This window comes from Chlorocebus sabaeus, chromosome 6 (genome assembly GCF_047675955.1).
Source record: "Chlorocebus sabaeus isolate Y175 chromosome 6, mChlSab1.0.hap1, whole genome shotgun sequence".
Classification (NCBI taxonomy): Eukaryota; Metazoa; Chordata; class Mammalia; order Primates; family Cercopithecidae; genus Chlorocebus; species Chlorocebus sabaeus.
Genome location: NC_132909.1, coordinates 22,832,279 through 22,859,207, shown reverse-complemented (window position 1 = coordinate 22,859,207; position 26,929 = coordinate 22,832,279). Strand labels below are relative to the sequence as shown.

The 26,929-nt window shown below is 49.4% G+C and overlaps 2 protein-coding genes across 8 annotated transcripts in view; one reads left to right on the top strand and one right to left on the bottom strand.

Annotated features, from left to right (window-relative positions):
* Positions 1–1,362: 1,362 nt before the first annotated feature.
* THAP8 (THAP domain containing 8) lies at positions 1,363–18,480 on the bottom strand. Of its 4 annotated transcripts, none has more exons than XM_037991585.2 (5): positions 18,055–18,480; positions 8,340–8,477; positions 5,955–6,147; positions 5,334–5,729; positions 1,363–1,976 (listed from the first exon to the last, which is right to left on the bottom strand). In XM_037991585.2, exons 1-5 carry the CDS (start codon positions 18,135–18,137, stop codon positions 1,824–1,826), a joined length of 963 nt encoding a protein of 320 aa, XP_037847513.2. In that variant the 5' UTR covers positions 18,138–18,480; the 3' UTR covers positions 1,363–1,823. The 4 variants fall into 4 exon arrangements, with proteins under 4 accessions (XP_037847513.2, XP_037847514.2, XP_007994656.3 ...); XM_037991586.2 differs by having other exon boundaries at positions 1,363–1,889; XM_007996465.3 differs by lacking the exon at positions 8,340–8,477.
* Positions 18,481–18,792: 312 nt separating this feature from the next.
* WDR62 (WD repeat domain 62) overlaps positions 18,793–26,929 on the top strand; it is a 51,976-nt gene continuing 43,839 nt past the window's right edge. For all 4 annotated transcript variants that reach the window (XR_005238298.2, XM_037991583.2, XM_073016614.1 and 1 more), the window contains exons 1-3: positions 18,793–19,056; positions 23,313–23,404; positions 24,499–24,561. Coding sequence is in view for 3 of the 4 variants with exons in the window: in XM_037991583.2 (XP_037847511.2) it covers positions 18,892–19,056; positions 23,313–23,404; positions 24,499–24,561 (320 nt within the window). In the remaining variant the exon portion in view is untranslated. The remainder of the gene's footprint in view (positions 19,057–23,312; positions 23,405–24,498; positions 24,562–26,929) is intronic.

The window sequence follows — 26,929 nt, the reverse complement described above, 5'->3', positions numbered from 1 at the left end:
GCCACAGTGACCCATGAACACCTGTCGTTTTGGAGCCCTCCTTCCCTCAGAGGGATCTGCCTGCTGCACCTCACTCCATGTAGAAGCCAAGGCTCTCAGTCACAGCCCACAAGGCCCTATATAAACCCGCCCTATCATCTCTGCACTCACCTCCTCTCACCCTCTTTTGTTCACTCCACCCCAGCCACAGTGGCCTCCTTGCTCCTCCCCACCCCAGGACCATTGCACTGGCTCTGCTTTGTTTCTTAAATTATTTATTTATTTATTTATTTTAGATGGAGTCTCACTCTGTTCCCCAGGCTGGAGTGCAGTGCCATGATCTCTGCTCACTGCAACATCTGTCTTCCGGGTTCAAGCGATTTTCCTGCCTCAGCCTCCTGAGTAGCTGGGATTACATGCCTGTACCACCACACCCAGCTAATTTTTATATTTTTAGTAGAGACGGGGTTTCACCATGTTGGCCAGGATGGTCTCGAACTCCTGACCTCAGGTGATCTGCCTGCCTCAGCTTCCCAAAGTGCTGGGATTACAGGTGTGAGCCACAGTGCCTGGCCTGCACTGGCTCTTTGTGATGCCTAGAATGCTCTTCCTCCAAATCCCTACATGGCTCCCTCTCTGCCCTGTTTTAGGATCTTTTCGCCTTCTCTGCTCTAAAACTGCACCCCTTCATCTAAGGAAGGAGACCACTACTACTCCTGCTGCCCTCCTCCCCCCACCTTGCCTAGTTCACAAGACAGGAGGAAAAAGAGAAAGCAAAAAGTTGGAAAAAAACCAAAAGTAAGATAAATAGCCAGACAACCTTGGCACCACCATCTGGCCCTAGGAGTTAAAAAAAAGTAATAGTAACATCAACCCCTGACCTAAACTGCTTGTTTTATCTGTAAATTCCAGACACTGTATGAAAAAAGCATTGTAAAACTTTTTGTTGTTAGCTGATGCATGTAGCCCCCAGTCACGTTTCCCACGCTTGCTCGATTTATCACGACCCTTTCACATGGACCCCTTAAAGTTGTAAGCTTTTAAAAAGGCCAAGAATTTATTTCTCGGGGAGCTCGGCTTTTAAGACGCGAATCTGCTGACTTTCCCGGCCGAATAAACGACTTTCTTCTTTAATTCGGTGTCTGAGTTTTGTCTGCGGCTCATCCTGCTACATCTCCCTTCCCTACTATGGTTTTCTCCATAGCAACACTGCCTCCCAGACGGGAGGCCCTCTCTGCAGGGGTTGTTCATCCTCTGGAACCTGAGCCTGTAACCCTCCAGGCCAGCCCCTTCTCATTACCCAGGTTTCTGCTAAAACATGGCCTTAGAGGGCCCTCCCACAAGCCCAAACCGAATTTTTGTTGTCTTTATAGCACTCATCACTCGCGTTTGCAGTGTTCTCGTTTATTTGTTCACTAGTTCATTGTCTACTCAAGTAGAATGAGCACCATGAGAGCAGGGATTTTCCCAGATGTGTTCACCATGGTATCGTCAACTCAGTACCAGGCTTGGCAAAAAGCATGGGGCTCCTAAGAACCAGGTATGATTCTCCCAAACAAACAACCCTTGCTCTGCTCTGAGGTTGTCGTACTGATTTGCAAAGATCTGAGCTGGGGGTGACAGAAGCCTGGTACCCAGGGGATTGGGGGCTGATGACAGACTTGGCCCTAGGTCACCCCTAAGGTTCAAGAGATCCCTAGGAGTGGGGTGCTAGAACCCAGGTCCTTGAGGGAGGCACTGCTACTACCCAGGCGTGGGTGGTGGGGCTGGGGCCAAGCCCATGTGTAATGTCTTTCCTCCTCCATCTTCTATCTTCTGTCCCTCAACATTGTCTGTCTTGATCCTTATGCACTGGGGGTTCGAGTGTCCAGGAGCTCCGGCTCGGCATCCACTGTGGCAGGTGCAGGGCCCTGGGCAAGGAACACTGCTATGTCAGGCCCTCCACAGATGATGGTGAAGGTTTGGGATTCCTCAGGTCCAAGGGTCTGGGCCGTTGTCTAATTCAAAGAAGTGGTAGAGATGGGAACATTACGGAGCAAGTTGTGGGAGAGACAGACAGATACGGTGAGGAACAGGGAGGCAAAGGTGGGAGTGGGGCGCGTCAGGAAAGAGAGAGAGATGTGGGCAGAGATATGAGGAGACAGGAAAGCAGATGTGAGGGCCAGAGAGACATTCATGGGAAAGGAAAGAAGGGTGGGGAAATGGGAAGAGAAATGCGGGGGGACAGACACAGACACATGTAGAGAAAAGAGATGTGCAGGCAGACAGACGTACACACAGAGATGTGGGGGAGACAGAAAATACGCAAAGAGAGACATAAGGAGGTGGGGAAACAGGTAGGGGACAGAGATGATGGGGAGAAAGACAATGAATGTTGGAGAGGGAGGAGATTGTAAGGTAGGGATAGATGAGTAGGAGACAGAGATTGGAATGATGGGAGAGGAGGCAGAGAGAGGCAGTCAGCTCAGGGGCTCTGGCAGGCTCCACAAAGAGCCCCAGGCCTGAGTCTGAGCTCTGTCCCTGCCCCACTGTCCCTCTGTGCCCCAGGCCACAGTCTCAAACTTCAAGCCCCCAGAAGCAGCTACACTGAGCTCCAGCCGACTGCTATCACCTGAGAATCCAAGCCCAGTGCTGCTAGATCTGCAGAGCCTTCGGGAAAGACCAGACTTTTTTTTTTTTTTTTGAGACAGAGTCTCACAGTGTCACCCAAGCTGGAGTGCAGTAGCACAATCACAGCTCATTGAAGCCTTGACCTTCTGGGCTCAAGCAATACTCCCACTTCAGCCTCTCGAATAGCTAGAACTATAGGTGCAACACTTGGCTAATTTTTTGTATTTCTTATAGAGACAGGGTTTCACCATGTTGCCCAGTCTCCTGGGCTCAAGTGATCTACCTGCCTCAGCCTCCCAAAGTGCTGGGATTACAGGCGTGAGCTACTGCACCCGGCCATTAGAAATTATTTTAAAGCACTGTGGAGGCCAAACAAAGTGTATCTGTGGGTCATGTCCAAACCACTGACTATCAGTCTGAGACTCCTGGCTGGGCGTGGTGGCTCATGCCTGTAATCCCAGCACTATAGGAGCCCAAGGTGGGCTGATTACCTAAAGTCAGGAGCTCAAGACCAGCCTGGCCAACATGGCAAAACCCCATCTCTACTAAAGATACAAAACTTAGCTGGACCTGGTGGCACATGCCTGTAATCCCAGTTGCCTGGGAGGCTGAGACAGGAGAATTGCTTGAACCAGAGAGGCAGAGGTTGCAGTGAGCCGAGATCGCGCCACTCCACCCCAGCCTGGGCAACAGAGTGAGACTCCGTCTCAAAAAAAAAAAAAAAAAAAAAAAAAAAAAAAAAAAATCTGACACTCCAGAGGTACTGTGGGGGTTCCTTCCTGAGCCCTTTCAGTGAGTCTAGCATTCAGAGCTCTGTGTGGGCACCTCTCTCATCCAGGCAGGGCTCTGAAAGCCATGGAGGCTAGGCTGGGGACCTCAAGTTTGGCCCTGGGGTTTTAGACAGGAGAAAGCCTTGGTCAAACTGTGATTTTCAGAGATGTAACACCCTTCCTCAACTTCCTCCCTCCTGCCCCCACACACAGACATAATACCCTTCCTCAACTTCCTCCCCTACACACACACACACACACACACACACACACCCAGCAGTAAAATATAGAGGCAAAAGGGATTAAATAGGGCCCGGAGGACACTATTACAGAGATTGCAAACTCCAGCTCTATAGGGGCCAGGCAGGAAGCTCTCACAGGCCTCTTCTGCAGCCAAACACCTGGGTTTGAATCCTGGCCCTGAAATTTATTGGCTGCCTGACTGTGGGTGCACTACTGGACCGCTCTGTGCCTCCATTTTTTCATCTGGAAGATGGAGACAACAGCAGTATTAAGATTATAATGAGGTTTTTGTTTGTTTGGTTTTTGAGACGGAGTCTTGCTCTTGTCGCCCATGCTGGAGTGCAATGGCACAGTCTTGGCTCACTGCAACCTCTGCCTCCCAGGTTCAAGCAATTCTCCTCCCTCAGCCTCCCGAGTAGCTGGGATTACAGGCACACGCCACCATGCCCAACTAATTTTTGTATTTTTATTAGAGACAGGGTTTCTCTATGTCACCCAGGCTGGTCTCAAACTCCTGAACTCAAGCAATCTGCCTGCCTTGGCCTCCCAAAGTGCTGGGATTACGGGCACAAGCCACCGCACCCAGACTATAGTGAGTTTTTTGTTTGGTTGCGGTTTTTTTTTTGTTTTTTTTGTTTGTTTTCTGAGACAAGGTCTTGCTTGGTTACCCGGGCTAGAGTGCAGTGGTGCGATCTTGGCTCACTGCAGTCTCTGCCTCCTGGGCTCAAGGGATCTTCCTGCCTCAGGCTCCCAAGTAGCTGGGACCACAGGTGCCCACCACGTTAATTTTTGTGTTTCAGTGAGATACAGTCTCACCATGTTGTCTAGGCTGGTCTTGAACTCCTAGGTTCAAGCGATCTGCCCACCTTGGCCTCCCAAAGTGCTAGGATTATAGACGTTAGCCACTGAATTTTTAAAAAATTAACCTTGTAGCGGTCAGGCACGGTGGCTCATGCCTGTAATCCCAGCATTTTGGGATGCCAAGGCAGGTGGATCACGAGGTGAGGACGTCGAGACCATTCTGGCTAACATGGTGAAACTCCGTCTGTAACAAAAATACAAAAAATTAGCTGGGTGTGGTGACGGGCACCTGTAGTCCCAGCTACTTGTGAGGCTAAGGCAGGAGTATTGCTTGAACCTGGGAGGCGGAGCTTGCAGTGAGCAGAGATCACACCACTGCCACTGCATTCCAGCCTGAGCAACAGAACGAGACTCCGTCTCAAAAAAAAAAAAAAAAAAAAAAAAAAAAAAGAATAGAAAAGAAAAGAAAAACAACCTTGTAGCTCCAGCTCAAAGGATCACAGTGAGTTTTCAACTCACTATGTTATAACTCTGTGTCTGGCAGACAGTAAGAGCTTCTCAAATATTAAGTATTTAGTATTAGTAAATGGAGCAATCATTACTCAGCTCCAACCAATAGTTGCTTGGCATTGCCAGGTTAATTTTGTTTCTCAAGAAAACCTAGAAATTTGTTTTAATTTTCTGTAGACACAGTGTCTTGCTATGTTGTCCAGGCTGGTCTCAAACTCCTGGCCTCCAGCAATCCTCCTGCCTTGGCCTCCCAAAGTGTTGGGATGACAGGCGTGAGCCACTGAGCCTGGGCAAGCCAGAAATTTGGAAACACGGGTGAATGTTCTGATTTTTGAATAGGTGATCCTAGACAAAATGAAAACACACTGCAGGCCAGGCCAGCACCCATGGATGGGACTGCCAGGCTGGGGTGCCACTCACCAGGCACTGCAGACCCCGGCACGCCCGTGCCAGCAGGCTCTCCCCATGCAGCTGCTGTGCCAGCCGTTCCAGCGCCTGCAGCTGCGCCTGGTGCTGCTCCTGGCACCGCTGCAGCCTCCGCACCCGGCGTTGCAGTGCTCCCAGCACTGAGCCCAGCCCAGTCTGGGCCTGTTGGGCAGGGACTTCAGGTTGTGACCCCTCAGGAGTGGCCGCAGGGGCCAGGGGGGTCAGGAGCATGGTGGCCGCAGTCCCGGTGCTCCCCGATGTGGGGTCCAGCACCACTAGGCGCACTGGGTCAGAGACTGGGATGGCAGGGCCCTGGGGCAGAGGTGTTTTCTCCTGCAGGGGAGGTGGTGGCGAGACCGGCTTCTGGGTGCGTCGGGTCCTCTGCTGACTCTGGAAGATAAGGCACAGGGTGCAGGGGTGCCACGGCCAGACTTCAACTCAGGAGGAAAAGGATTGAGGGTCTGTTTCCAAGGGGGACTTGCCTAGGTAAGGCCAGACCTCAGGGAGGAAGTGTCGTCAGGAGGGGAGGGCCAAAGGTCAGACTCAAGGAGGGACTTCCCTTAGGAGGGGAAGTCTGGGGGTCGGATTCCAGCAGCACGACCTCCTGGTGCTCACCTTGGCAGGTGGTGCCTGGGAGAAGATGGAGGGCACTGCATCAGGCCGCAGGTAGCGCACACCCCAGCGCCACTGGAAGCAGGAGGGCGTGAAGTGCTCACTGCACAAGTGCTGGTGGCAGCTGGGCACCCAGTGCTCACGGCCCATGTGCCGCAGCCAGGCCTGCAGCCGGGGACCATCCTTCAGTGGGAACCTGCATGGGTGGTTGGGGGGCTGGGTCAGTGTTACAAGGTTCAGACTCATCCCTCCCAGAGGATACCTACCCTAGAGGTCTCTGGGCTCCAAGCCTATGCCTCCCTAGGGCCAGGAAGTAGACCAGTCTTGTGCCCAGGCTTTCTCTATCTCATACACACAACTACAACCCTTTCTTCAGCTTCGTCTTTTAGTAATATTATTTTGTGAGACGGGGTTTTGCACTTGTCACCCAGGCTGGAGTGCAATGGCACAATCTTGGCTCACTACAACGTCCGCCACCTGGGTTCAAGCGATTCTTCTGCCTCAGCCTCCTGAGTAGCTGGGACTACAGGCGCATGCCACCACACCCGGTTAATTTTTGTATTTTTAGTAGAGACAAGGTTGCATCATGTTGGCCAGGCTGGTCTCGAACTCCTGACCTCAGGTGATCCACCCACCTTGGCCTCCCAAAGTGCTGGGATTATAGGCATGAGCCACCATGCCTGGCCTTTTTTATTATTATTATTATTAATTTGAAAGCTCCACCTTTTAAACACCCAACATCAGCCCACCTCTGCCCCCTCCACTGCCCCTCCTTCTAGCCTCCTTCCTGTTCTACCTGCCCACAGCCCCGCCCCTCCACTCCCAATTTGTTCTTCCACATCAACTTGTTGGAGCAGTTTATAAAATCAGACATTTACGATGTGGGAGTTCGTGCAGCCAAGTGAAAACGTTTCTCCTACAAACGTATAACATGGGGGTGTAGGGTTTCTGGATTAAGAGAGATTTAAGAAACATCAGCACAAAAGCAGGATGTGGACCTCGCCTACAACAAACAATTCAGTAAAAAGACATTTTAAGACAACTGGGGAAAACTGAACATGAACTGAGTATAAGATAATTATAAGAAACCAGTCGGGCATGGCGGTTTATGCCTGTAATCCCAGCATTTTGGGAGGATGACGAGGTAGGAGGATCGCTTGAGCCCAGGAGTTCGAGACCAGCCTGGGCAACATAGGGAGACCTTGACTCTACAAAAAAAAAAAAAATTAGCCATGTATGGTAGTATATGCCTGTGGTCCTAGCTACTCGGGAGGCTAAAGTAGGAGGGTCACCTGAGCCTGGGAGGCAGAGGTTGCAGTAAGTTGAGATTGCACCACCATACTCCAGCCTGGGTGACAGAGCCAGACCCTGTCTCAAAAAAAAAAAAAAAAAAAAATTCATTTTGCTAGGTGTGATAACTGTATTGGTTTATACTTCTGAAACAGTCTTCTGTTAGAAAATCAGTCTGAAATAATTATGGATCAAAGATCTGATGTCTGGGATTTACTTTAAAATAGGACAGGACAAAAACTTAGAGGTGCGGGCAGGGCAGTAAAGAAGATTGGCAAAGTGTTGATAACTAGTGACACAGTGATGGATCCTGAGGGCTCTACTTTTGCGTATGCTTGAAAACACCCACTAACAAGTCTTTAAACAACTCAACAACAACAATAAAACACAAATAACCTGATTCAAAAATGGGCAAAGGACTTGAACAGACATTTCTCCAAAGACATACAAATGGCCAATAAGCACATGAAAAGATACTTGACATCACTAATCATTAGGAAAATGCAGTATCAGAACCCTGATGAAATATCATCTGACAAACACCAGAACAGCTCCTACTGAACAACAACAACAAAGAGGCCGGGCATGGTGGCTCATGGCTGTAATCCCAGCACTTTGGGAGGCTGAGGCGGGAGGAACTCCTGAAGGCAGTAGTCCAAGACCATCCTGGGCAATGTAGCAAGACCTTGTCTCTACAAAAAAATATTTTTTAAATTAGCTGGGTGTGGCGATGTGCATCTATAGTCCTATCTACTTAGGAGGCAATGTGGGAGGACTGCTTAAGCTCTGGAGTTTGAATGCTGCTGTGAACTATGATCATACTACCGCCTTCCAGCCTGGGAGATGGAGGAGGAGGGGAAGGGGGAGGGGGCAGGAGGGGAAGGAAGAGGAGGAGAAGAAAAGTGTATGTCAGGATGTTGAGAAACTGCTGCAACTCTGGTACACTGCTGGGAATGCAAAATGGTGCTGCCACTGTGGAAAACAATATGGCAGTTCCTCAAACATTGAAAAATAGAATTACCATATGACGCAGCAATCCACTTCTGCTTATATACCTGAAAGAACTGAAAACAGGGTCCCAGAGAGATATTTGCACACCTGCGTTCGTAGCAACATAAATCAGGCCTCGCGTGGTGGCTCATGCCTTTAATCCCAGCACTTTGGGAGGCTGAGGCAGGCGGATCGCTCGAGTCCAGGTGTTCGAAACCAGCCTGGACAACAGGTGAAATCTTGTCTCTACAAAAAATACAAAAATTAGCCAGATGTGGTGGCGTGTGCCTACAGGCCCAGCTACTCAGGAAGCTGAGGTGGGAGGAATGCTTGAGCCCAGGAGGTTAAGGCTACAGTGAGCCATGATCACATTACAGCCCTGTAGCCTGGGCAAAAGAGTGACACGCTGTCTCAAAAACAAACAAACAAACAGACGGACAGAAACATAGCAGCATAAATCACAAGAGCCAAAAGGTGGAAGTGTCTATCAACAGATACATGGATAAGAAAAATGTTGCATATACATACAATGGAATTTCATTTAGTCTTTTTTTTTTTGGAGATGGAGTCTCACTCTGTCACCCAGGCTGGAGTGCCACGGCGCAACACTGGCACACTGCAACCTCTGCCTCCTGGGTTCAAGTGATTCTCCTGCCTCAGCCTCCTGGGTAGCTGGGATTACAGGCTCCCGCCACCATGCCCAGCTGGCTTGCTTATTTATTTATTCATTTATTTATTTTGGCGATGGAATCTCACTCTGTCACCCAGGATGGAATGCAGTGGCGTGATCTTGCCGCTGCAACCTCCGCCCCCTGGGTTCAAGCGACTCTCCTGCCTCAGCCTCCAGAGTAGCTGGGATTACAGGCGCCTGCCACCGTACCTGGCTATTCTTGTATTTTTAGTAGAGACAGGGTTTCATCATGTTGGCCAGGGTGGTCTGGAACTCGGGTCCTTAGGTGATCCACCCGCCTCGGCCTCCCAAAGTGCTGGGATTACAGGTGTGAGCCACTGCACCCGGCCTGGAATTTTATTTAGTTTTGATCTGACACATGCAACAACACAGATGAATTCTAAGGGCCATTAGGGTAAGTGAAAAAAGCCAGTCAAATACTGACGATTCCACTTATATGAGGCAGAACAGTCAAATTCCTAGAGGCAGACAATGGAATGGTGGTTGCCAAAAGCTTGGTGGAGAGGGAAAGAGGGAATTGTCCAATGGGGATAGAGTGTTTTAGGAGAGGAAAAAGTTCTGGAGATTGGTTATATAACAGTGTGAATATACTTAACATTAGTGAATTGTACACTTAAAAATGATCAAGATGGTAGATTTTATGTGTATTTTGCCACAATTAAAAATAATTTTAGTAGGCCAGACACAGTGGCTCATGCCTGTAATCCCAGCACTTTGGGAGGCCGAGGTAGGCAGATCACTTGTGGTCAGACCTCAAGTGATTTTGAATTCAAGTTCAAGACCAGCCTGGCCAACATGGTGAAACCCCCGTCTCTACTAAAATTACAAAAATTAGCCAGGCCTAGTGGAGTGTCCCTGTAATCCCAGCTATTTGGGAGGCTGAGGCAGGAGAATTACTTGAACCTGGGAGGTGGAGGTTGCAGTGAGCCGAGATCACACCACTGCACTCCAACCTGGGCGACAGAGCAAGACTCCATCTCAAAAAAAAAAAAAAAAAAAAAAAAAAAATTGTTTTAAGTTTTAAAAAATAAGCTTTCTCAGTGGTTGTGGGTGGGGATTATCTGATGAGGGACCCTCTAAAGATGCCCCACTTCTCCGGTTTCCTGGTGCCACTTGTTCCCAGCATCTGCTCTTGCCGTCTTAGATGTTAACACACTCTCTATTTAGACCTGGGCTCAAGGCTACCCATAATAAAGACCTCCTTTTCCAGTCTTATTTGCAGCCAGGGGTGGCCACATGATCAAGTGCTGGCCAGTTTGTCCTTAGCAGCTGCCAGAAACTGTGAGACTATAAATGTTTATTTCAAGCTGCTAAATTTGGGGATCGTTTGTTATATAGCATTAGATAACTAAGACACATCTCATGCACATCCCATCTTCACAATGTTTTCCATATCTGTGATATTACTGATTTCATGCTTTTCTTAAAACTAACCTATTTTAAGTATTAAACAAAGATACTTAAAAGAGAAACTTTACACCACAATTGAAAATGGAAAATCAGTATCAATTCCATAAACAAAAGCCAACCATAAAAACATCAGACGTCATTACCTACTGAGGGCTATGAGCCTGAGGCCCTACCCTTCTTCTCTCCCCTCCCCCTCCCCTCCCCCTCCCCTCTCCCTCCCTTCCCCTTCCCTTCCCTTCCCTCCCCTCCCCTTCCCTCTCCTTCCCTTCCCTTCCCTTTCCTTCCCTTCCCTTCCCTTCCCTTTCCTTTCCTTCCTTCCTTCCTTTCCTTCCTTTCTTTTTTTTTTGAGACAGGGTCTTGCTCTGTTGCCCAAGCTAAAGTGCAGTGGCATGATCACAGCTCACTGTATCCCTGAACTGCTAGGCCCAAGTGATCCTCCCACTTCAGCCTCCCGAGTACCTGGGACCATAGGCATGTGCCACCACACCTGGCTAATTTAAAAATTCTTTTTAGATAGAGAGAGGTCTCACTGTGTTGTCCAGACTGGTCTCGAACTCCTGGCCTGAAGTGATCCTCCCACCTTGGCCTCCTAAAGTGCTGCGATTATAGGCAGGAGCCACTGCACTCCACCCCTGCTCTTTCTTTGTTGAAAAGAAAGACTAATGAGTACTAGAGATCAGGGACAAAATTCCTACAGGAGATAGGGTAAACAAACATAGGCACATCCACACAAAAGAATACGATGCAGCTATAAAACAGAATGTAGAGGCACTCTGTGAACTGACATACTATTGTCAGGCACATATTATGTGAAAAAAAAGAAAGTTCTAAATAGACTATCTCAGCTTTTAGTCATTGTGGTAGCCCCCAAAAGCTATCCATGTCCTAATTCCTGGAAACTGTGACTATTACTTTATCACTTTATTTATTTATTTAGAGACAGGGTTTTGCTCTGTCACCCAGGTTGGAGTGCAGTGGCGTGATCTCGGTTCCTGCGGCATCAAACTCCCCAGGATCAGGCAATCCTCCCACCTCAGTCTCCCAAGTAGCTGGGACTACAGGCATGTGCCACGTGCCCGGCTAATTTCTATATATTTTTTAGAGATGGGGTTTTGCCTTGTTGCCCAGGCTGGTCTCAAATTCCTGGGCTCAAGCAATCCTCCCACCTTGGCCTCCCAACGTGCTGAAATTACAGGCATGAACCACCATGCCAGGCCCGAATATTACCTTATATGACAAAAGATGTGACTAAGTTAAGGATCTTGAGATGAGGAGGTTATCCTGGGTCATCCGGGTTGGCCCTAAATGCCACAAGTATCCTCATAAGAGGGAGGAGAAGATATTACCACAGAAAAGAAGAGAGGGCAATGCAACCATGGAGGCAGAGCCTGGAGAGATGTGGCCATAAGCCAAGGACTGCCTGCAGCCACCAGGAACTGGAACAGGCAAAGAAGAGACTCTCCCCCAGAACCTCCGGTGGAGTACAGCCCTGCCGATACCTTGGTTTTGGCCCAGGAAAGCTGATTTGGACTCCTGGCCTCCAGAACTGTTAGAAAATAATTTGTCTTGTTTTAAGCCACCAAGTTTGTAACAAGCAGCATGGGAAACTATTAGTGTAGTAAAAAAGGAAATAAGAATGTCTTTCACATTTGCTGGTATTCGTATAAAGAAACCATGGTGATGTGGTTTGGCTCTGTGTCCCCATCCAAATCTCATCTTGAACTGTAATCCCCATGTCAAGGGAGGGACATGATGGGAGGTGACTGGTCACGGGGGATGTTTCCCCCATGCTGTTCCCATGATACTGAGTGAGTTCTCATGAGATCTGATGGTTTAAAAGTGGCAGTTCCCCTCTTGCTCTCTTTCTCTCCTGCCCCCATGTAAGATGTTTGCTTCCCCTTTGCCTTCCACCATGACTGTAAGTTTCCTGAGGCCTCCCCAGCTATTCAGAATGGTGAGTCCATTAAACCTCTTTCCTTTATGAATTACCCAGTCTCAGATAGTTGTTTATAGTAGTGTGAGAACAGACTAATACACATAGGAAGGACACACAAGAAACTAAAGAGGCTACCAGTGGGGAGGAGGTGGATGTGATGAACGGAGATGGGGAGAGCCAAGACTTCTCAGACAAAGGCAGATGGAGGTGGAGGGGGCAGGCAGCTGGCGAAAGAGCACAGAAAGGCTGACTCAGAGAAGAGCACTGGCACCCAGAGAGAACCCCAGGGCACACAGCCAGGGAGTCTGGCTGTTGCAGTCATCTAAGATCCCAATGTTCTCAGTGGCCCCATTCTTCCTGGACACAAACACGAGATCTATTGCAACAGCATTCCCCATTCTTATTGCCACCATCTCCCAGGCAGAATCTGCCAATGGACTACTCATATCTACTCTCTGCCATTTCCTTACTAACATAACTCCAACTTTCTTTGAGGCCATGTGTCCTGCTAAAAGACTACATTTCCCAGGATCCTTTGCAGCTGGGTGGGGCCATGTGACTACCTTCTGGCCAATGAATGCTTTAGTGTTGTTTGGGACCGCTGGGATGGTGCCTTAAACGGAAGGGACGATCAACGGGATTCAGTAGCTCAAAGAGGAAAGGAAGAAAGTCAATATCCTAAGAAACATCTCCTTAATTGGTCTTTCTCTTGTTCCTCTGGATAGCAGCATTTATAATGGGCAATATTGCTTTCTAAAAAACTACCTTAAGCAGACAGCAAATGTTCCCCTTTCAATGCAGTCAAATGCTCTACCACTGAGCTATACCCCCATGTTCCCCTTTGTATAAACTATTTTAGTCTTGCTGGTCATCTTGTCCAGAGCATGGGGTGGCATATACTGCTAGAAGTCCTTTTTTTCTTTCTTACTAACGTAACTCAAAATTTATTCAGGCTGATTAAATGCCCAGCTAAAAGACCACAATTCCCAGCCTCTTTTCCAGTTGGGGGTGACCAGTGATGAAAAGGTGCCATTGAATGGGGTTTCTGGAAGGCCTTATAAAGGGAGTTGATTCAGTTTAGACCTGAACGCTTTTTGCTCTTTCTCCCTTCCCTTTTCCTCCTATAAGGAATGGTAGCAATGGTGGCTGGGGCACTGGCAGCCACCTTGAATGGAAGCCACAGGCTAAGGATGACAGAGCAGAAAGAGGCCAGGCATGGTAGCTCACACCTGTAATTCCAACACTTTGGAGGCCAAGGTGGGAGGATCATTTGAGGTCAGGTGTTTGAGACCAGCCTGGTCAACATGGCAAAACCCTGTCTCTACTAAAAATGCAAAAATTAGCTGGGTATGGTGGCACGCACTTGTAATTCTGTAATTCCAGCTACTTGGGTGGCTGAGGCATGAGAATCCCTCAAACCCGGGATGTGGAAGTTGCAGTGAGCTGAGACCGTGCCACTGCATTCTAGCTTGGGTGATAGAATGAGACTTTCAAAAAAAAAAGAAAGAAAGAAAGAGAGAAAGAGAGATAGGACCCTCATTTCTGATGACTGTGGAACTACTATTCCAGTGCTGGTTTGCCAACCTCTGTACTTGGTCTATATGAGGGAAAATAAACCCTGTAATAGACTGTATTACTGTTCAGAATATCTGCTGCCTCCCTCCACATGAGGATTTCACATGCCCACTCCATTGACTTGAGGCTTGCTATATACTTGCTCCAGTCAAAGAATGCCAGTGAAAGTGATATGGGCCTCTTCTAAATATAAAATTGACCAAGAGCCACCGGATGATTCACCCCACTTTCTCTTTTCCTCCTCCCGCAAGAACAGCAGTATTCCAAATAGGGACAGTTTCTTCAGCCTGAGACCCCAATTAAGATACTGTAGAGTAGGACCACAAATGACCTGCAAAGGACATAGCGTGAGCAAGAAAAACACCTTTGGGCCAGGTGTAGTGATTCATGCCTGTAATCCCAGCACTCTGGGAGACCAAAGCAGGAGGACTGATTGAGCCCTGGAGTTCCAGACTGGGCAACACAGTGAGACTTCATTTTTTTTTTCGAGACGGAGTTTCGCACTTGTTGCCTAGGCTGGAGTGCAATGGCACGATCTCGGCTCACTGCAACCTCTGCCTCCCAGGTTCAAGCAATTCTCCTGCCTCAGCCTCCCGAGTAGCTGGGATTACAGGCACCTACCACCACACTCGGCTAATTTTTTGTATTTTTAGTAGAAACGGGGCTTTTTTTTTTTTTTTTTTTGAGACGGAGTTGCTCTGTCACCCAGCCTGGAGTGCAGTGGCATGATCTTGGCTCACTGCCACGATCTTGGCTCACTGCAACCTCCTCCTCCCAAGTTCACGCGATTCTCCCATCTCAGCCTCCTGAGTAGCTGGGATTACAGGCGCGTGCCACCATACCTGGCTAATTTTTGTATTTTTAGTAGAAATGGGGTTTCACCATGTTGGCCAGGCTGGTCTCGAACTCCTGACCTCAGGTGATCCACTCGCCTCGGCTTTCCAAAGTGCTGGGATTACAGGCATGAGCCACCGCGCCCAGCTCAGTGGGACTTCACTTCTACAAAAATTAGAGAAATTTGCCTGACAAGGTGGTGTCTGCCTGTAGTCCCAGCTACTCAGGAGGCTGAGGCGGGAGGACTGCTTGAGCCCAGGAGTTTGAGGCTGCAGTGAACCATGATGGTGCTGCACTCTAGCCCAGGTGATAGAGATCCCTTCTTAAAAAAACAACAACAAAACAACAACAAAACAACACCTTTGTTGTAGTAAGCCACTGAGATTTGAGAAGTTTGCTCGTGCAGCATAACTTAACCACACTGATTCCTATAGACCCCATAATTTGTTTAATCAACTCTTATTGCAGGACTTTGTTACTACCAAGCAGATATAATTCTAAATGATAGGTCCCCCATAAGAGATGACCCCATTGCCACTGTCCCTGAAAAGGCCTAAGACAGAGCTAATGAAAGCTAGCCAGGCATGGTGGCGCATGCCTATAGTCCCAGCTACTCAGGAGGCTGAAATGGAGCTGGTCTGAGTGTTGTGGGTTATTGCTAAGCTGATTAACATTGTCTCCCCACACAACCATGCTTGACTAGCATAAAAATAAAATGAAACATGAAGAAAAAACAAAACAAAGGAGGCTGAGATGAGAGGACTGCTTGAGCCTGGGAGGTTGAAGCTGCAGTGAGCCATGATCGTACCACCGTATTCCAGTCTGGGTGACAAAGCAAGATCATGTTTCAAAAAAGAGAGAGACAGAGAGTGAACTAATGAGTGCTCCCTTTGGCTGCCAAGCAGGATTTCAAGTTATTTCCTGGCAGCCACTTCCCTCAACGTGTCTCATCTTATCTCTCATCTGGCATCCAGGCCCTCTCCTAAGCCTCTTTTGGAAACTGCTTTTCATCTAACTCTTAACTGAGTGGCTTCTGCATGACTGACTCAGGGGTAGGCCCTGAGGTGTAAATGGGTTAGTCACTATTGGGTGCCAATGAAGACATGAATTGATTTTCATACAGTCATCTGGCTGCTGTATACAGTCGTCATCATTCCCCATTATTATTACCTACAAAGCACTTAGACCAGTGCCTGGCATAAGGTGAATACTCTCTAAGTAACTATTGTTGTTGTTATGAGTGAGGTAAGAGTGGAAACAGGGGCTGGGCATGGTTGCTCATGCCTGTAATCCCAGTACTTTGGGAGGCCAAGGTGGGTGGATCACCTGTGGTCAGGAGTTCGAGACCCACCTGGCCAACATGGTGAAACTCCACCTCTACTAAAAGTACAAAGAATTGGCTGGGTGTGGTGGTGTGCACCTGTGGTCCCAGCTACTCGGGAGGCTAAGATAGGAGAATCGCTTGAACCTGGGAGGCAGAGGTTGCAGTGAGCCGAGATCATATCACTGCACTCCAGCCTGGGTGGCAGAGCAAGACCCTGTCTCAAAAAAAAAAAAAAAAAAAAGGATGATGGCAGCCTGGACTATGTGACGACAGTGGATGTAATGAGAAGTAGTCTGGGAATGTGTTTTCCTTATTTCTTATTTATTTATTTTGAGACAAGGTCTCACACAGTTGCCAAGGCTAGAGTACAGCGGCGTGATCACAGCTCACTACAGCCTTGGCCTCCTGGGCTCCAGTGATTCTCTACCTCAATGTCCCATGTAGCTGGAACTACAGGCATGCACCACCATGTCCGGCTAATTTTTACATTTTGTAGAGATGGGGTTTTGCCATGTTGCCCAGGCTGGTCTCGAATTGCTGGGCTCAAGCAATCCTCCTGCCTCGACTTCCCAAAGTGCTGGGATTACAGGTGTGAGCCACCACACCCAGCCTATCTTTCCTTATTTCTTAATGATTTATTTGGGACTTTCTCATTTGTGTTTATAACTGTCTTGTCAAGGTGTTAGAGATTTTGTTGTGGTTGTTGCAGGATGGAGACATGTCTTGAGGGTAGAGCCAAAGGGCAGGTTAATGGACTAGCGGTGGATGAAAAGGAAGGATTATGGGTAACTCCCAGGTCACGTACTCAATTCCTCAATGTTTGACCCTCACCTATCCATGAGCTCTGTCATGGCAGAAACAAGATCTGTCAGGGTTCTTTGTGTCCAGCAGGGGCTTACTTGCTTCTCCAAGAAATACTCAAAAAGTTGCTGAATTAATCAACACTTGCCAGAGTCATATACAGGCTTAAAGTTCCCCCGAATCCCTCTGGCCCTATACCAGGGTCCCTCAAAGGATCCATGAGACATGGACTGCTGGCTTTCCTGGAGAGCCCATCTGAAATGCATTCATCAAATCCACCCAACAGATCTTTACTAAGCACCTACTATGTGCCAGGCACTGTTCTAGAGGTTGGAGACACAAACAAGAGGAAACAAGAAAGACAGAGAAAGACAAAACCTCTGGCTTGATTGAGGTGACATTCTAGTGGGGATAAGGAGTGGAGATAAGGAATGCATACATCAAAAATGCGATATGCAGACAGTGATGTGTTAAAGGGAAAAATAAAGCAGAAGACAGAGAGAACCGTGTGTGTGTTTCGGTGTCAGTTACAGTTTTCCATAGGGTGGTAGTCATAAAGGCAAGAACTTTGAAATCAGAGGGAATGGCACAGGCAAAGATACCAGGGCAGTAACATGCCTGCTATGCTACAGGAACATGAAGTAGGCCAGTGTTACTGGAGTGAAGGGCAGGAGGAAAGAGATGAAGTCACACTGGTATCAGGGAACCAGCTCTGTAGGACTTTGCAGGCCTGCTTTCTACCTGCTCCAGCCTCACTTTATTTTTTACAGTGAGGTGGGAGTCAGGGAAGGGATCTGGGAGAGGAGGGCGTTGATCTGACTCAGGTGTTCACAGGCTCCCTCTGGCTGCAATCAGGGAACTACTAAGGACAGACTGGAAGGTTTTGGGGGAGACGCGATCACAAGCTCAGTTTCGGATGCTCTGAGTTTCAGATGGCTCAAATGCGTGGGGAGGGCAAGTGGGCATCTGTAGGCTCTTACAGAGCCTGCACCGACTTCACTTTTTACATCCGTTTCCCTCTTCGGCTCGCTTCGTTCGCTACCTGTAGTTAATCGTCTACTCCTGATGTTTTCCACGCCAGCACCTTTGCAGGTGCAGTGGACACTGCCAGGAAGGCCATCTCCTCACGGTTTAACCCCACTTCCTAACACCCTCAAGCGAGACCAGAAGGCCCGCACAGCTTCACTAAAGCTCGGGCCCCGCCCCTCCCAGGGTCCCGCCTCCCTCAAGCCCCGCCCCGCGCTGCGCTCACTTGTAGAAGCTCACGGGGCGGTTGTCTGCGCCCAAGCTGCCCGCAGTGTTGGAGCAGTTCGGCGCCCTGCAGTACTTAGGCATGGCTGTCCAGCCCCGTTGAGTTTTGCCGGGTCAGCAGCTGCACTTTGGTTCTCGTGGAGCGCCGCCGAACCCCGCCCCGCCCGCGCGCTCGCCGCCTGCCTCACATGACGTCCGTGGAGACTCGTCACGTGCCGGGGAGAGCGCTGAGAGCGCCTGCCTACTAGGCGCCCCTCCAGTGCCACAGTCACGCCCTCGTCACGTAGCGAATTGGCTATAGCGAGAAGTGTGCGCCTGCGCAAAGCCTGCCCTTCTCCACCCCGACTTTCATCACGTGTTGGGGAGAGGGGCGGCATCACGTCGTTTCTGAGCCTGCGCCAACCAATTCAACTGGCCAGTCAATCTCTTACGGCTCCACCCTACGCCTATATCCGGGCGACCGTCGGAGCGCATATAGTTCCTCTGGGTGGCGGCAAAAACCGAGGTGAGGCAGCTGGGGCCTTAGCCTCGTAAAAGTTAAAACCTGTATGTTTCAGCGAATAATGAAAACGGAGTCTGGATGAAAGACCCCACGACTCTTGATCAGGCGTCCAGTACACTAGCCGCCCCGCCAGGCACTCGCTCCGCCTCTTCGCTCCCATTGGCCCTAAGCGCCGCCCGGCAGCCCTGCGGTTGGCCAGGCCGGGCCTGTGGCGTCCAATAGGCGGCGGCGCCGGCTTTCCCGCGGCTGTTCGCTGTTTCAGTGGGTCGTGGCGGTGGCGGTGGCGGCGGCGGCGGCGGTTAAGGGATGTAACGGTCGCCCGGCTCCGGCGTGACGATGGCGGCCGTAGGGTCTGGAGGCTGTGCGCGGAACGATGCAGGGGAGAAGCTGCCCTCTGTCATGACGGGAGTTCCGGCGCGGAGGGGTCAGTCCTCCCCACCGCTCTGCCTCCGGCGGCGGACGCGACTCTCGACGGCCTCCGAGGAGACGGTGCAGAACCGGGTGAGAAGCTGCTCGTCATGTCTACCCCAGTTCCAGGCCTCCTGGGTTTCCCCTAGTCCCGTCCTGAGAACTGTGGCCCCGACTATCAGTCCCTGGCCAGTCCCCTCAGGCTGTTCCCTGCCTGGCTTCGTCCCCTAAGTTCCGCCCCTTTAGCCATGGCCCCTCCCACTTTCCCTCTCCTCGGTGCATTCCCGGCTCCACCCTCAGCGTTGGAGTAATTCCTGGGTTCCTCCCAGGTTCCCACCACTGGGGAATGCATTTTGCTTCTGCAAATCACAGCCTAGTCCTCCTATACTTTAACCCCTGTTCTATCGCCTTTAGACGTCACGATCATAGCTCACTGCAGCCTCACTGCCCTGGCCCCCGCTGGGTCATTAAGGTCCCTTCGAGAGTTTAGTCCAGAGTGTTACCTGCCCCAACTCTTCCTCGCTTCTACCTCGCCTTCTCTCACCTTCTGCGGTCTCTATCCTTTTTCCTCACCAAGGTGGGGATTCTTAATCCATATTGTCATTCAAAACTATGACAGAGACGTAAGAAGTTATTTATAAAATCTCCGCAGTGCTGCCTGGGGAGGAGGGCGCACAGAACAGTTCCCTAAATTCTGAGACAGAAACACAGAAGGAAATGATTTCACAGTAGGTAGAAGGAATTCCATTAGCACAGCGGCAATTAAAAAAAATTGTTTTCCAGCTCTGTAGGCACAAAATCTGTTTTTATAAAATGGAGATGATAAGAACCATAGTATTGGTAGGGCACGGTGGCTCACGCCTGTAATCCCAGCACTTTGGGATGCCAAGGTGGGCTGTTCACCTGAGATCAATTCAAGACCAGCCTGGCCAACATGGTGAAACCCCGTCTTTACAAAAAGTACAAAAATTAGCCGAGCGTGCTAGCGCGCACCTTTAATCCCAGCTACTCAGGAGGCTGAGGCGGGAGAAATCCCTTGAACCCAGGAGGCGGAGGTTGCAGTGAGCTGAGGTCACACCACTGCACTCCAGCCTGGGCGACAGAGTAAGACTATCTCAAAAAAAAAAAAAAATTATACTATTGCATTGGAGAGAAATGAAATTTTACTTGTAATCTTCTTGGCACAGAGTCCAGATAAAGGGAGGATACCTGGTAGCTGCTGGTGGAGCTTGTTCCTGCCCCATGACTTTCTCCTGCACTGTGATTATACTGCCCACTCCTGGCTATAGGGCTCTGGCTATACCTCCCATGTCCTCCCTGTCACCAACGTTCAGTTACACTGGCCTGCTTTTGGTTTTCCTGAGGCTCCATATTCTTTTCTGCCTCCTTAGCCTGGGATTTTTGCTGCAATCTACCTGGCTGGCTCCTTCCCATCCTTCAAGTCTCAGCCTGAATGTCGTTATCTTGAAAGGCCTTCTTGAACCCCATTCTAAAGCAGACACCCACCTTCATCTCTCACCCAGCACCCTATACGTCATAGCCTTTATCTTATATGTTCCTGAAAGTGCCTTTTGAGCTATTAAACTACATATAACAATATCAAATTCAGAGAGGCATTATAGCAAGGTGGCTAAGAGAACAGACTGGTATGGTTGGACTCAGGCAGCCTGAGCTTAAACTTTAGTCCTGTTCTTCCTGGCAGTTTATGAACTTTGCTTTTTCTTTTTCTTTTTTTTTTTTTTTTTTTGAGATGGGGTCTTACTCTGTCATCCAGGCTGTAGTGCAGTGGGGTGATCTCGACTCACTGCAGTCTCAGCCTCTATGGGCTCAGGTGATCTTCCTACCTCAAGTCTCCTGAGTAGCTGGGACTACAGGTGCATGCCACCATACCTGACTAATTTTGTTTTGTTTTGTTTTTTGGTACAGACAGGGTCTCGCCGTGTTGGCCAGGCTGGTCTTGAACTCCTGAGCTCAAACGATCTGCCTGCCTCAGTCTCCCAAAGTACTAGGATTACAGGAGTGAGCCACTGTGCCCCGCCAAGTTATGAACTTATCTGTGCCTCAGTTTTCTTATCTGTAAAATGAGAATGATGTAGAAATCTTTCATAGGGTATTTGTGAGGATTAAATGAGGTCACATATCCTAGGCACTCAGAACAACACTGGCACATGGCAAGTACTCTACTCATGTTGGCTAATTTTTTTTTTTTTTTTTTTTTGAGACGGAGTCTTGCTCTGTCGCCCGGGCTGGAATGCAGTGGCCGGATCTCAGCTCACTGCAAGCTCCGCCTCCCGGGTTTACGCCATTCTCCTGCCTCAGCCTCCCGAGTAGCGGGGACTACAGGCGCCCGCCACCTCGCCCGGCTAGTTTTTTGTGTTTTTAGTAGAGACGGGGTTTCACTGTGTTAGCCAGGATGGTCTCGATCTCCTGACCTCGTGATCCGCCCGTCTCGGCCTCCTAAAGTGCTGGGATTACAGGCTTGAGCCACCGCGCCCGGCCTTTGGCTAATATTGATACTATGACTGTGTATTTGGGGTAATATTTATTTATTTTTCTTGTTTGGCAGTACAGAGTTGATCTGTCTTGCAAAGAACTAGTCTAAAAGTGACCATTCATACCAATGCCCAGTAATGCTGATCGACAGATAAGACAACATGAGTGCCATGGCTTGGTTGTTTATGTTGGAATCCTGGCGCTACCCCTTCCTAGATGGGTAACCCCTCTTGGCCTCTGTTTCCTCATCTATTTGTTTCCTTTTTTTTTTCTTTTTCTTTTTCTTTTTTTTTGAGACGGAGTCTTGTTCTGTCACCCAGACTGGAGTGCAGTGGCTAGATCTCAGCTCACTGCAAGCTCCACCTCCCGGGTTCGAGCGATTCTCCTGCCTCAGCCTCCCAAGTAGCTGGGACTGCAGGTGCGCGCCACCTCACCCGGCTAGTTTTTTGTATTTTTTAGTAGAGACGGGGTTTCACTGTGTTAGCCAGGATGGTCTCGATCTCCTGACCTCGTGATCCACCCGTCTCGGCCTCCCAAAGTGCTGAGATTACAGGCTTGAGCCACCGCACCCGGCCTTCTTTTTTTTTTTTTTTTTTTTTTGACAGAGTCTCACTCTGTCGCCCAGGCTGGAGTGCAGTGGTGTCATCTCAGCTCACTGAAACCTCCGCCTCCTGGGTTCAAGCGATCTTCCTGCCTCAGCCTCCTGAGTACCTGGAATTATAGGCATGGGCCACCACACCTGACTAATTTTTTTGTATTTTTAGTAGAGACAGGGTTTTGACATTTTGGCCAGGATGGTCTCAAACTCCTGACTGAGCCACCACACCCAGCCTTGTTTAAATTTTAAATATTACTGTTCATGTGTTTTTTTACTTGTTCAAATCTCTCAAATTTCTGGACTATGAATCTGATGTGGGGAAACTGTCTACCTTTGGTCACTATTGTGTGTCTCCTGTACAGCCCGAAGTGCTGACTTTGGAGCCAGACTCCCTGGGTTTCTATATCAACATTGCCATTTGCAGATGTAGGATCTTGGGCATCAGACTTCTTACCTGTAAAACAGGGGTGATAATAGTGCCTTCTTCTTGGCTTGTTGTGGGGATTCAAGTCTTTTATACATATAAAAGTACTAAGAGGCCAGGAACAGTGGCTCTTGCCTATAATCCTAGCACTTTGGGAGGCTGAGGTGAGTGGATCACCTAAGGTCAGGAGTTCGAGGCCAGCCTGGCCAACATGGTGAAACCCCATCTCTACTAAAACAAAAATTAGCTGGGCATGGTGGCGTGCGCCTGTAATCCTAGCTACTCAGGAGGCTGAGGCAGGAGAATCGCTTGAACCCGGAAGGTGGAGGTTGCAGTGAGCCAAGATCTCACCACGGACTCCAGCCTGGTGACAGAGCAAGACTCCATCTCAAAAAACAAATAAACTCCATCTCAAAAAAAAAAAATACTTAGAAGCTTATTCACAGGTCACCTTCTCACCACGGCATTCTCCCCCTTCCCCTGCACTCCTGACCTCCTTATCTGCTTTCTTCTCTCTTGCACCCGTCATTACTTGGCATCTATTTCACATATTTGTTCTGCTTTTCTATGTCCTACATACCCATCACCAGTAGGATATGAGCCCCACGAGGGCAGGGATTTGTCTCTTCCTCACCACTCTGTGCTCTTCACCTAGCGTCGTATTTGTCAAAGGAATGTTGAGAGAACAAGTGTTAGCTGCTGGTGGATGGCATGGTCACAGAAGCTCAGTGAGTGGGTGTTAAATGCAGCAGGATCTGAATGGGTGGCCAAGGCAGCTGCACCATGTGGTGCCAGCTGGGGCGGGTGCCTCTGACTTGGGCTTTTTCTTTACAGGTGTCACTCGAGAAGGTGCTTGGCATCACAGCCCAGAACAGCAGTGGCCTAACCTGTGACCCTGGCACAGGCCATGTGGCCTACCTGGCAGGGTAAGCAGATAAGGGCCTCGATGTCCAATCATTGCTAGGGAATTTGGAGCTTGGAGCCTGAAGCCATCTGTAAATCGCTCTGAGCCTCATCTTTTTCACCTGTAGAATGTGGATAATGGGGCCTGCTTCTGAGAGCTGTGGAGAGGATTCCATAGCCCCCTCTCTGTCTAGAACAGTTCCTGGCATGTAGTGAGTGCAATGAAAGCCTTTATTATGACTACAGGGGGGAGGTGACAGCGATTCTGGGAAAGACAGGTGATTAAAGTCCACACTGTGGTGTCAGGTAACCTGGATTTGTGTCCCAGCTCTGCCATGTGTGCTGCTTTCTGAGCCTCTTCCTCTGCCTCTATAAAACAGAGCTAGTGACCCTCTCTGCTTGCATAGTTGAGAAGACTGAAGAAGATGCTACAGCTGTTTATTCCATAAATACTCATGTAGCCTGGCACTGTGCTAAGGACGTCCCCTCTATGGGTTTGTTTCCTTATCTATAAATGGACCTAAAGAGTCCTGACCTGACCTGGCAGTTGTGAGGATTTAAAACAATTACATCTCTCTCTCTTTTGTTTTGTTTTTTTTAGACAGAGTCTGGCTGCGTTGCCCAGGCTAGAATGCAATAGTGTGAATAACAGCTCACTACAGCCCCAACCTCTTGTGCTCAAGCGATCCTCCCATCTCCACCTCCCACGTAGCTGGGACTACAGGCACATGCCACCACAGCCAGCTAATTTTTTTTAGTAGAGACGAGATCTCACTGTGTTGCCCAGGCTGGTCTCAAACTCCTGAGCTCAAGTGATCCCCCCACCCCCTACTCACAAAGTGCTGGGATTGTAGCCAGCCTAAGGTCTTTATTAGCCTAGGGCCTGACAGACATTACCTCAGAGGAAGTGCTGGTTTCTGTTTAAGAACATAGTAATGTTAAAGTGCCCTAGAATTCTCAGTGTAAACACCTGGAGGAGGGTGGGGAGGAGGAGACCAGAGAGAATCGTCTGTGCGGAGGGAGCTTGTTTATTTGTGGGCTTTTCTGGTGGGAATAGAATCATCCCAGGACCCCAACACTCCCCCCAGTTGAGGCACATTTTCCTCTTTCTCCCCAGCTGTGTGGTGGTGATTTTAGACCCCAAGGAGAACAAGCAGCAGCACATCTTTAACACTGCCAGGTAGGCTGAGGCCTGGGCCTGGGGGCAGGGGTGGAACCAGGGGCTTGGCACACCTCCCCTCCCCCACATAGCCTGGAGGTACTCATGGGTGGGTGCTCACTCATTCACTCACCTGTTGGCTCAGCAGCATTTGCCTGTGTTGGGTGCTGTTCCGTGTGCTGGGAACACAGCAGTGACCAGAGGAGAGGAGAATCTCTGCTGGCTAGAGTGAGACAGACAGTAAACCCGTCAGCAAATTACTGGCTGATCATGATCAGTGCTGTGGAGGAAATGATGGGGGATGTCTTCGGGCAGGTTTGTGGGCAGAGAATAGGAGGAAAGCCTTATCAGAAGGCTCAGGGAATGCTGCCTTGACTCTGAGACCTGAAGGAAGTGAGAAGGTGACCCATAAGAAGCTGTAGGGAGAGCGCTTCAGGCAGGGGGGACAGCAAGGGCAAAGGCCCTGCGGTGGTTAAGAATCTCGGGTGCTTTAGAAGCAGCCAGGGATCCGGGTGCCTGGAGAAAGGGAGCAGGGGAGATGAGACTGGAATAGGCAGAAGCCACATCCCGTAGGCCTTGCAGCCTTGGAGAGGGGCTGCAGAGCATGCTGAGTGCAGAGAGCAGCCACAGGAGGGTGTCACAGGCCAGGGATGTGCTTTTCACCCCCAGCCCTCCAGCAGCTCTATTCTCTGTTTTGCTTTTCTCCACAAAATTTGCTCCCATCTCTGATATGCTGTCCAATTTCCTCATTGATGGTGTTCACTGTGGGTCTCCATTCCTCAGTGTGAGCACTCTGAGAGCAAGGACTTTCTCTGAGTTCATTTCTGTATCCCTAGCACCAAACAGCAGTGTCTGGCACATTGATGGCTATTTCCTAAGAGAAAGACTGAACATGATTTGGGTTTTAGAAAGATCCTTTCAGCTGTTACTGGGGAAGGACCCGCTCCTCTGCCTTGGGGCTAACTGATCACTGTGTTACCCTGGGATGTGGTCCCAATAGGGCTGTGACCTTTGGAAGGCACACCATGTCCCTCCTTGGCATAGCTCAGGCTCTGCTCCTTTGGCCCAGTTCTCCAAGTGAATGGATAAGGAGTGGGTTTTCTCCTGCCCTTATGGTCCCTAAGATACGGTCCTTCAGCTACGGCAGGTTCTTTCTCAGGTTCTTTCTCAAGAGGGAAGTGCATTCCCTCTTGAAAGTGGCTTTTTGGACATTTTGCTCCTAACTGTGGGTTCTGTTACTGGTGATAAGGGCAGAGCTGGGTTCTATTCCTGGCTCAAGCATCTATTCACTGTGGAACCTCAGGTGAGACATTTCTTTCAGAGCCTTGGTCTCCTCTGAAAATAAAATAGCTGCTGGTAATTGGGAGAGCATTCGTAAGGCAGCAGCTGCAAACCAGAATCACACAAACTTGCCCAATACAGTGTGTTTTAAAGGTTGGATGAGTGGACAACATTTCAAGTTTGTTTTTTTTTTTTTTTTTTTTTTTTTTGAGACAGAGTCTCGCTCTGTCGCCCAGGCTAGAGTGCCGTGGCCGGATCTCAGCTTACTGCAAGCTCTGCCTCCCGGGTTTACGCCATTCTCCTGCCTCGCCTCCGGTGCTCGCCACCTCGCCCGGCTAGTTTTTTGTATTTTTTAGTAGAGACGGGGTTTTACCGTGTTAGCCAGGATGGTCTCGATCTCCTGACCTCGTGATCCGCCCGTCTCAGCCTCCCAAAATGCTGGCGTTACAGGCTTGATCCACCCTGCCTGGCCCATTTCAAGTTTTTTAACACAAAAATCTACATGTCCCTCTTGTTTGGAGAAGTGAGAAATTCTGGCCTCTGGAGCCCAAATTCCCCTGTGGCAGTGATGGACTGAGCTTAGTGACATTTGTCAGGCCTGTTGTGGCCAGTTCCTCATACTTGTGTTGCCACCCTAATCCCTGTAGGCAGTGGAGTGGGTGGCCTGGATTTGTAGTAGATGGCATGCAAGTGCCCACCCTGGGCCACCAGTGGGTGTGCATTAGGAGGTGGTGTGGCCAGTGTGGGGGTTTTCTTTCCGACTGCGTATCAGAATCACCTGGTCCCTATGCCTCACCCCAAGAGAAAGCCAAATCAATTGATCTGGGATGAAACTTGGGCATTGGCAATTTTGAGACTTTTTATGTTGAAATAATTTCAGACTTAGAATAGTACAAAGAGCTCATATATACCTATGTACCTTTCACATATTTCCCAAATGTTAGCTTTTTTTTTTTTTTGGACACAGAGTCTTGCTCTGTCACCCAGGCTCAGCTCACTGCAACCTCCACCTGCTGGGTTCAAGCGATTCTCATGCCTCAGCCTCCCAGGTAGCTGGGACCACAGGCATGTGCCACCATGCCTAACTAATTTTTCGTGTGTTGGTGGA

Excerpts from the sequence above, each read along its gene's own strand:
- THAP8 (XM_037991585.2), bottom strand. The coding sequence starts at position 18,137 with ATGCCTAAGTACTGCAGGGCGCCGAACTGCTCCAACACTGCGGGCAGC. Across the intron at positions 8,478-18,054 it reads CGCCCCGTGAGCTTCTACAA|AGACAAGATTTCACCTGTTG; the intron begins GTGAGCGCAGCG and ends TATTTTTTGTAG. Across the intron at positions 5,730-5,954 it reads CCCAGGCACCACCTGCCAAG|AGTCAGCAGAGGACCCGACG; the intron begins GTGAGCACCAGG and ends CTTATCTTCCAG.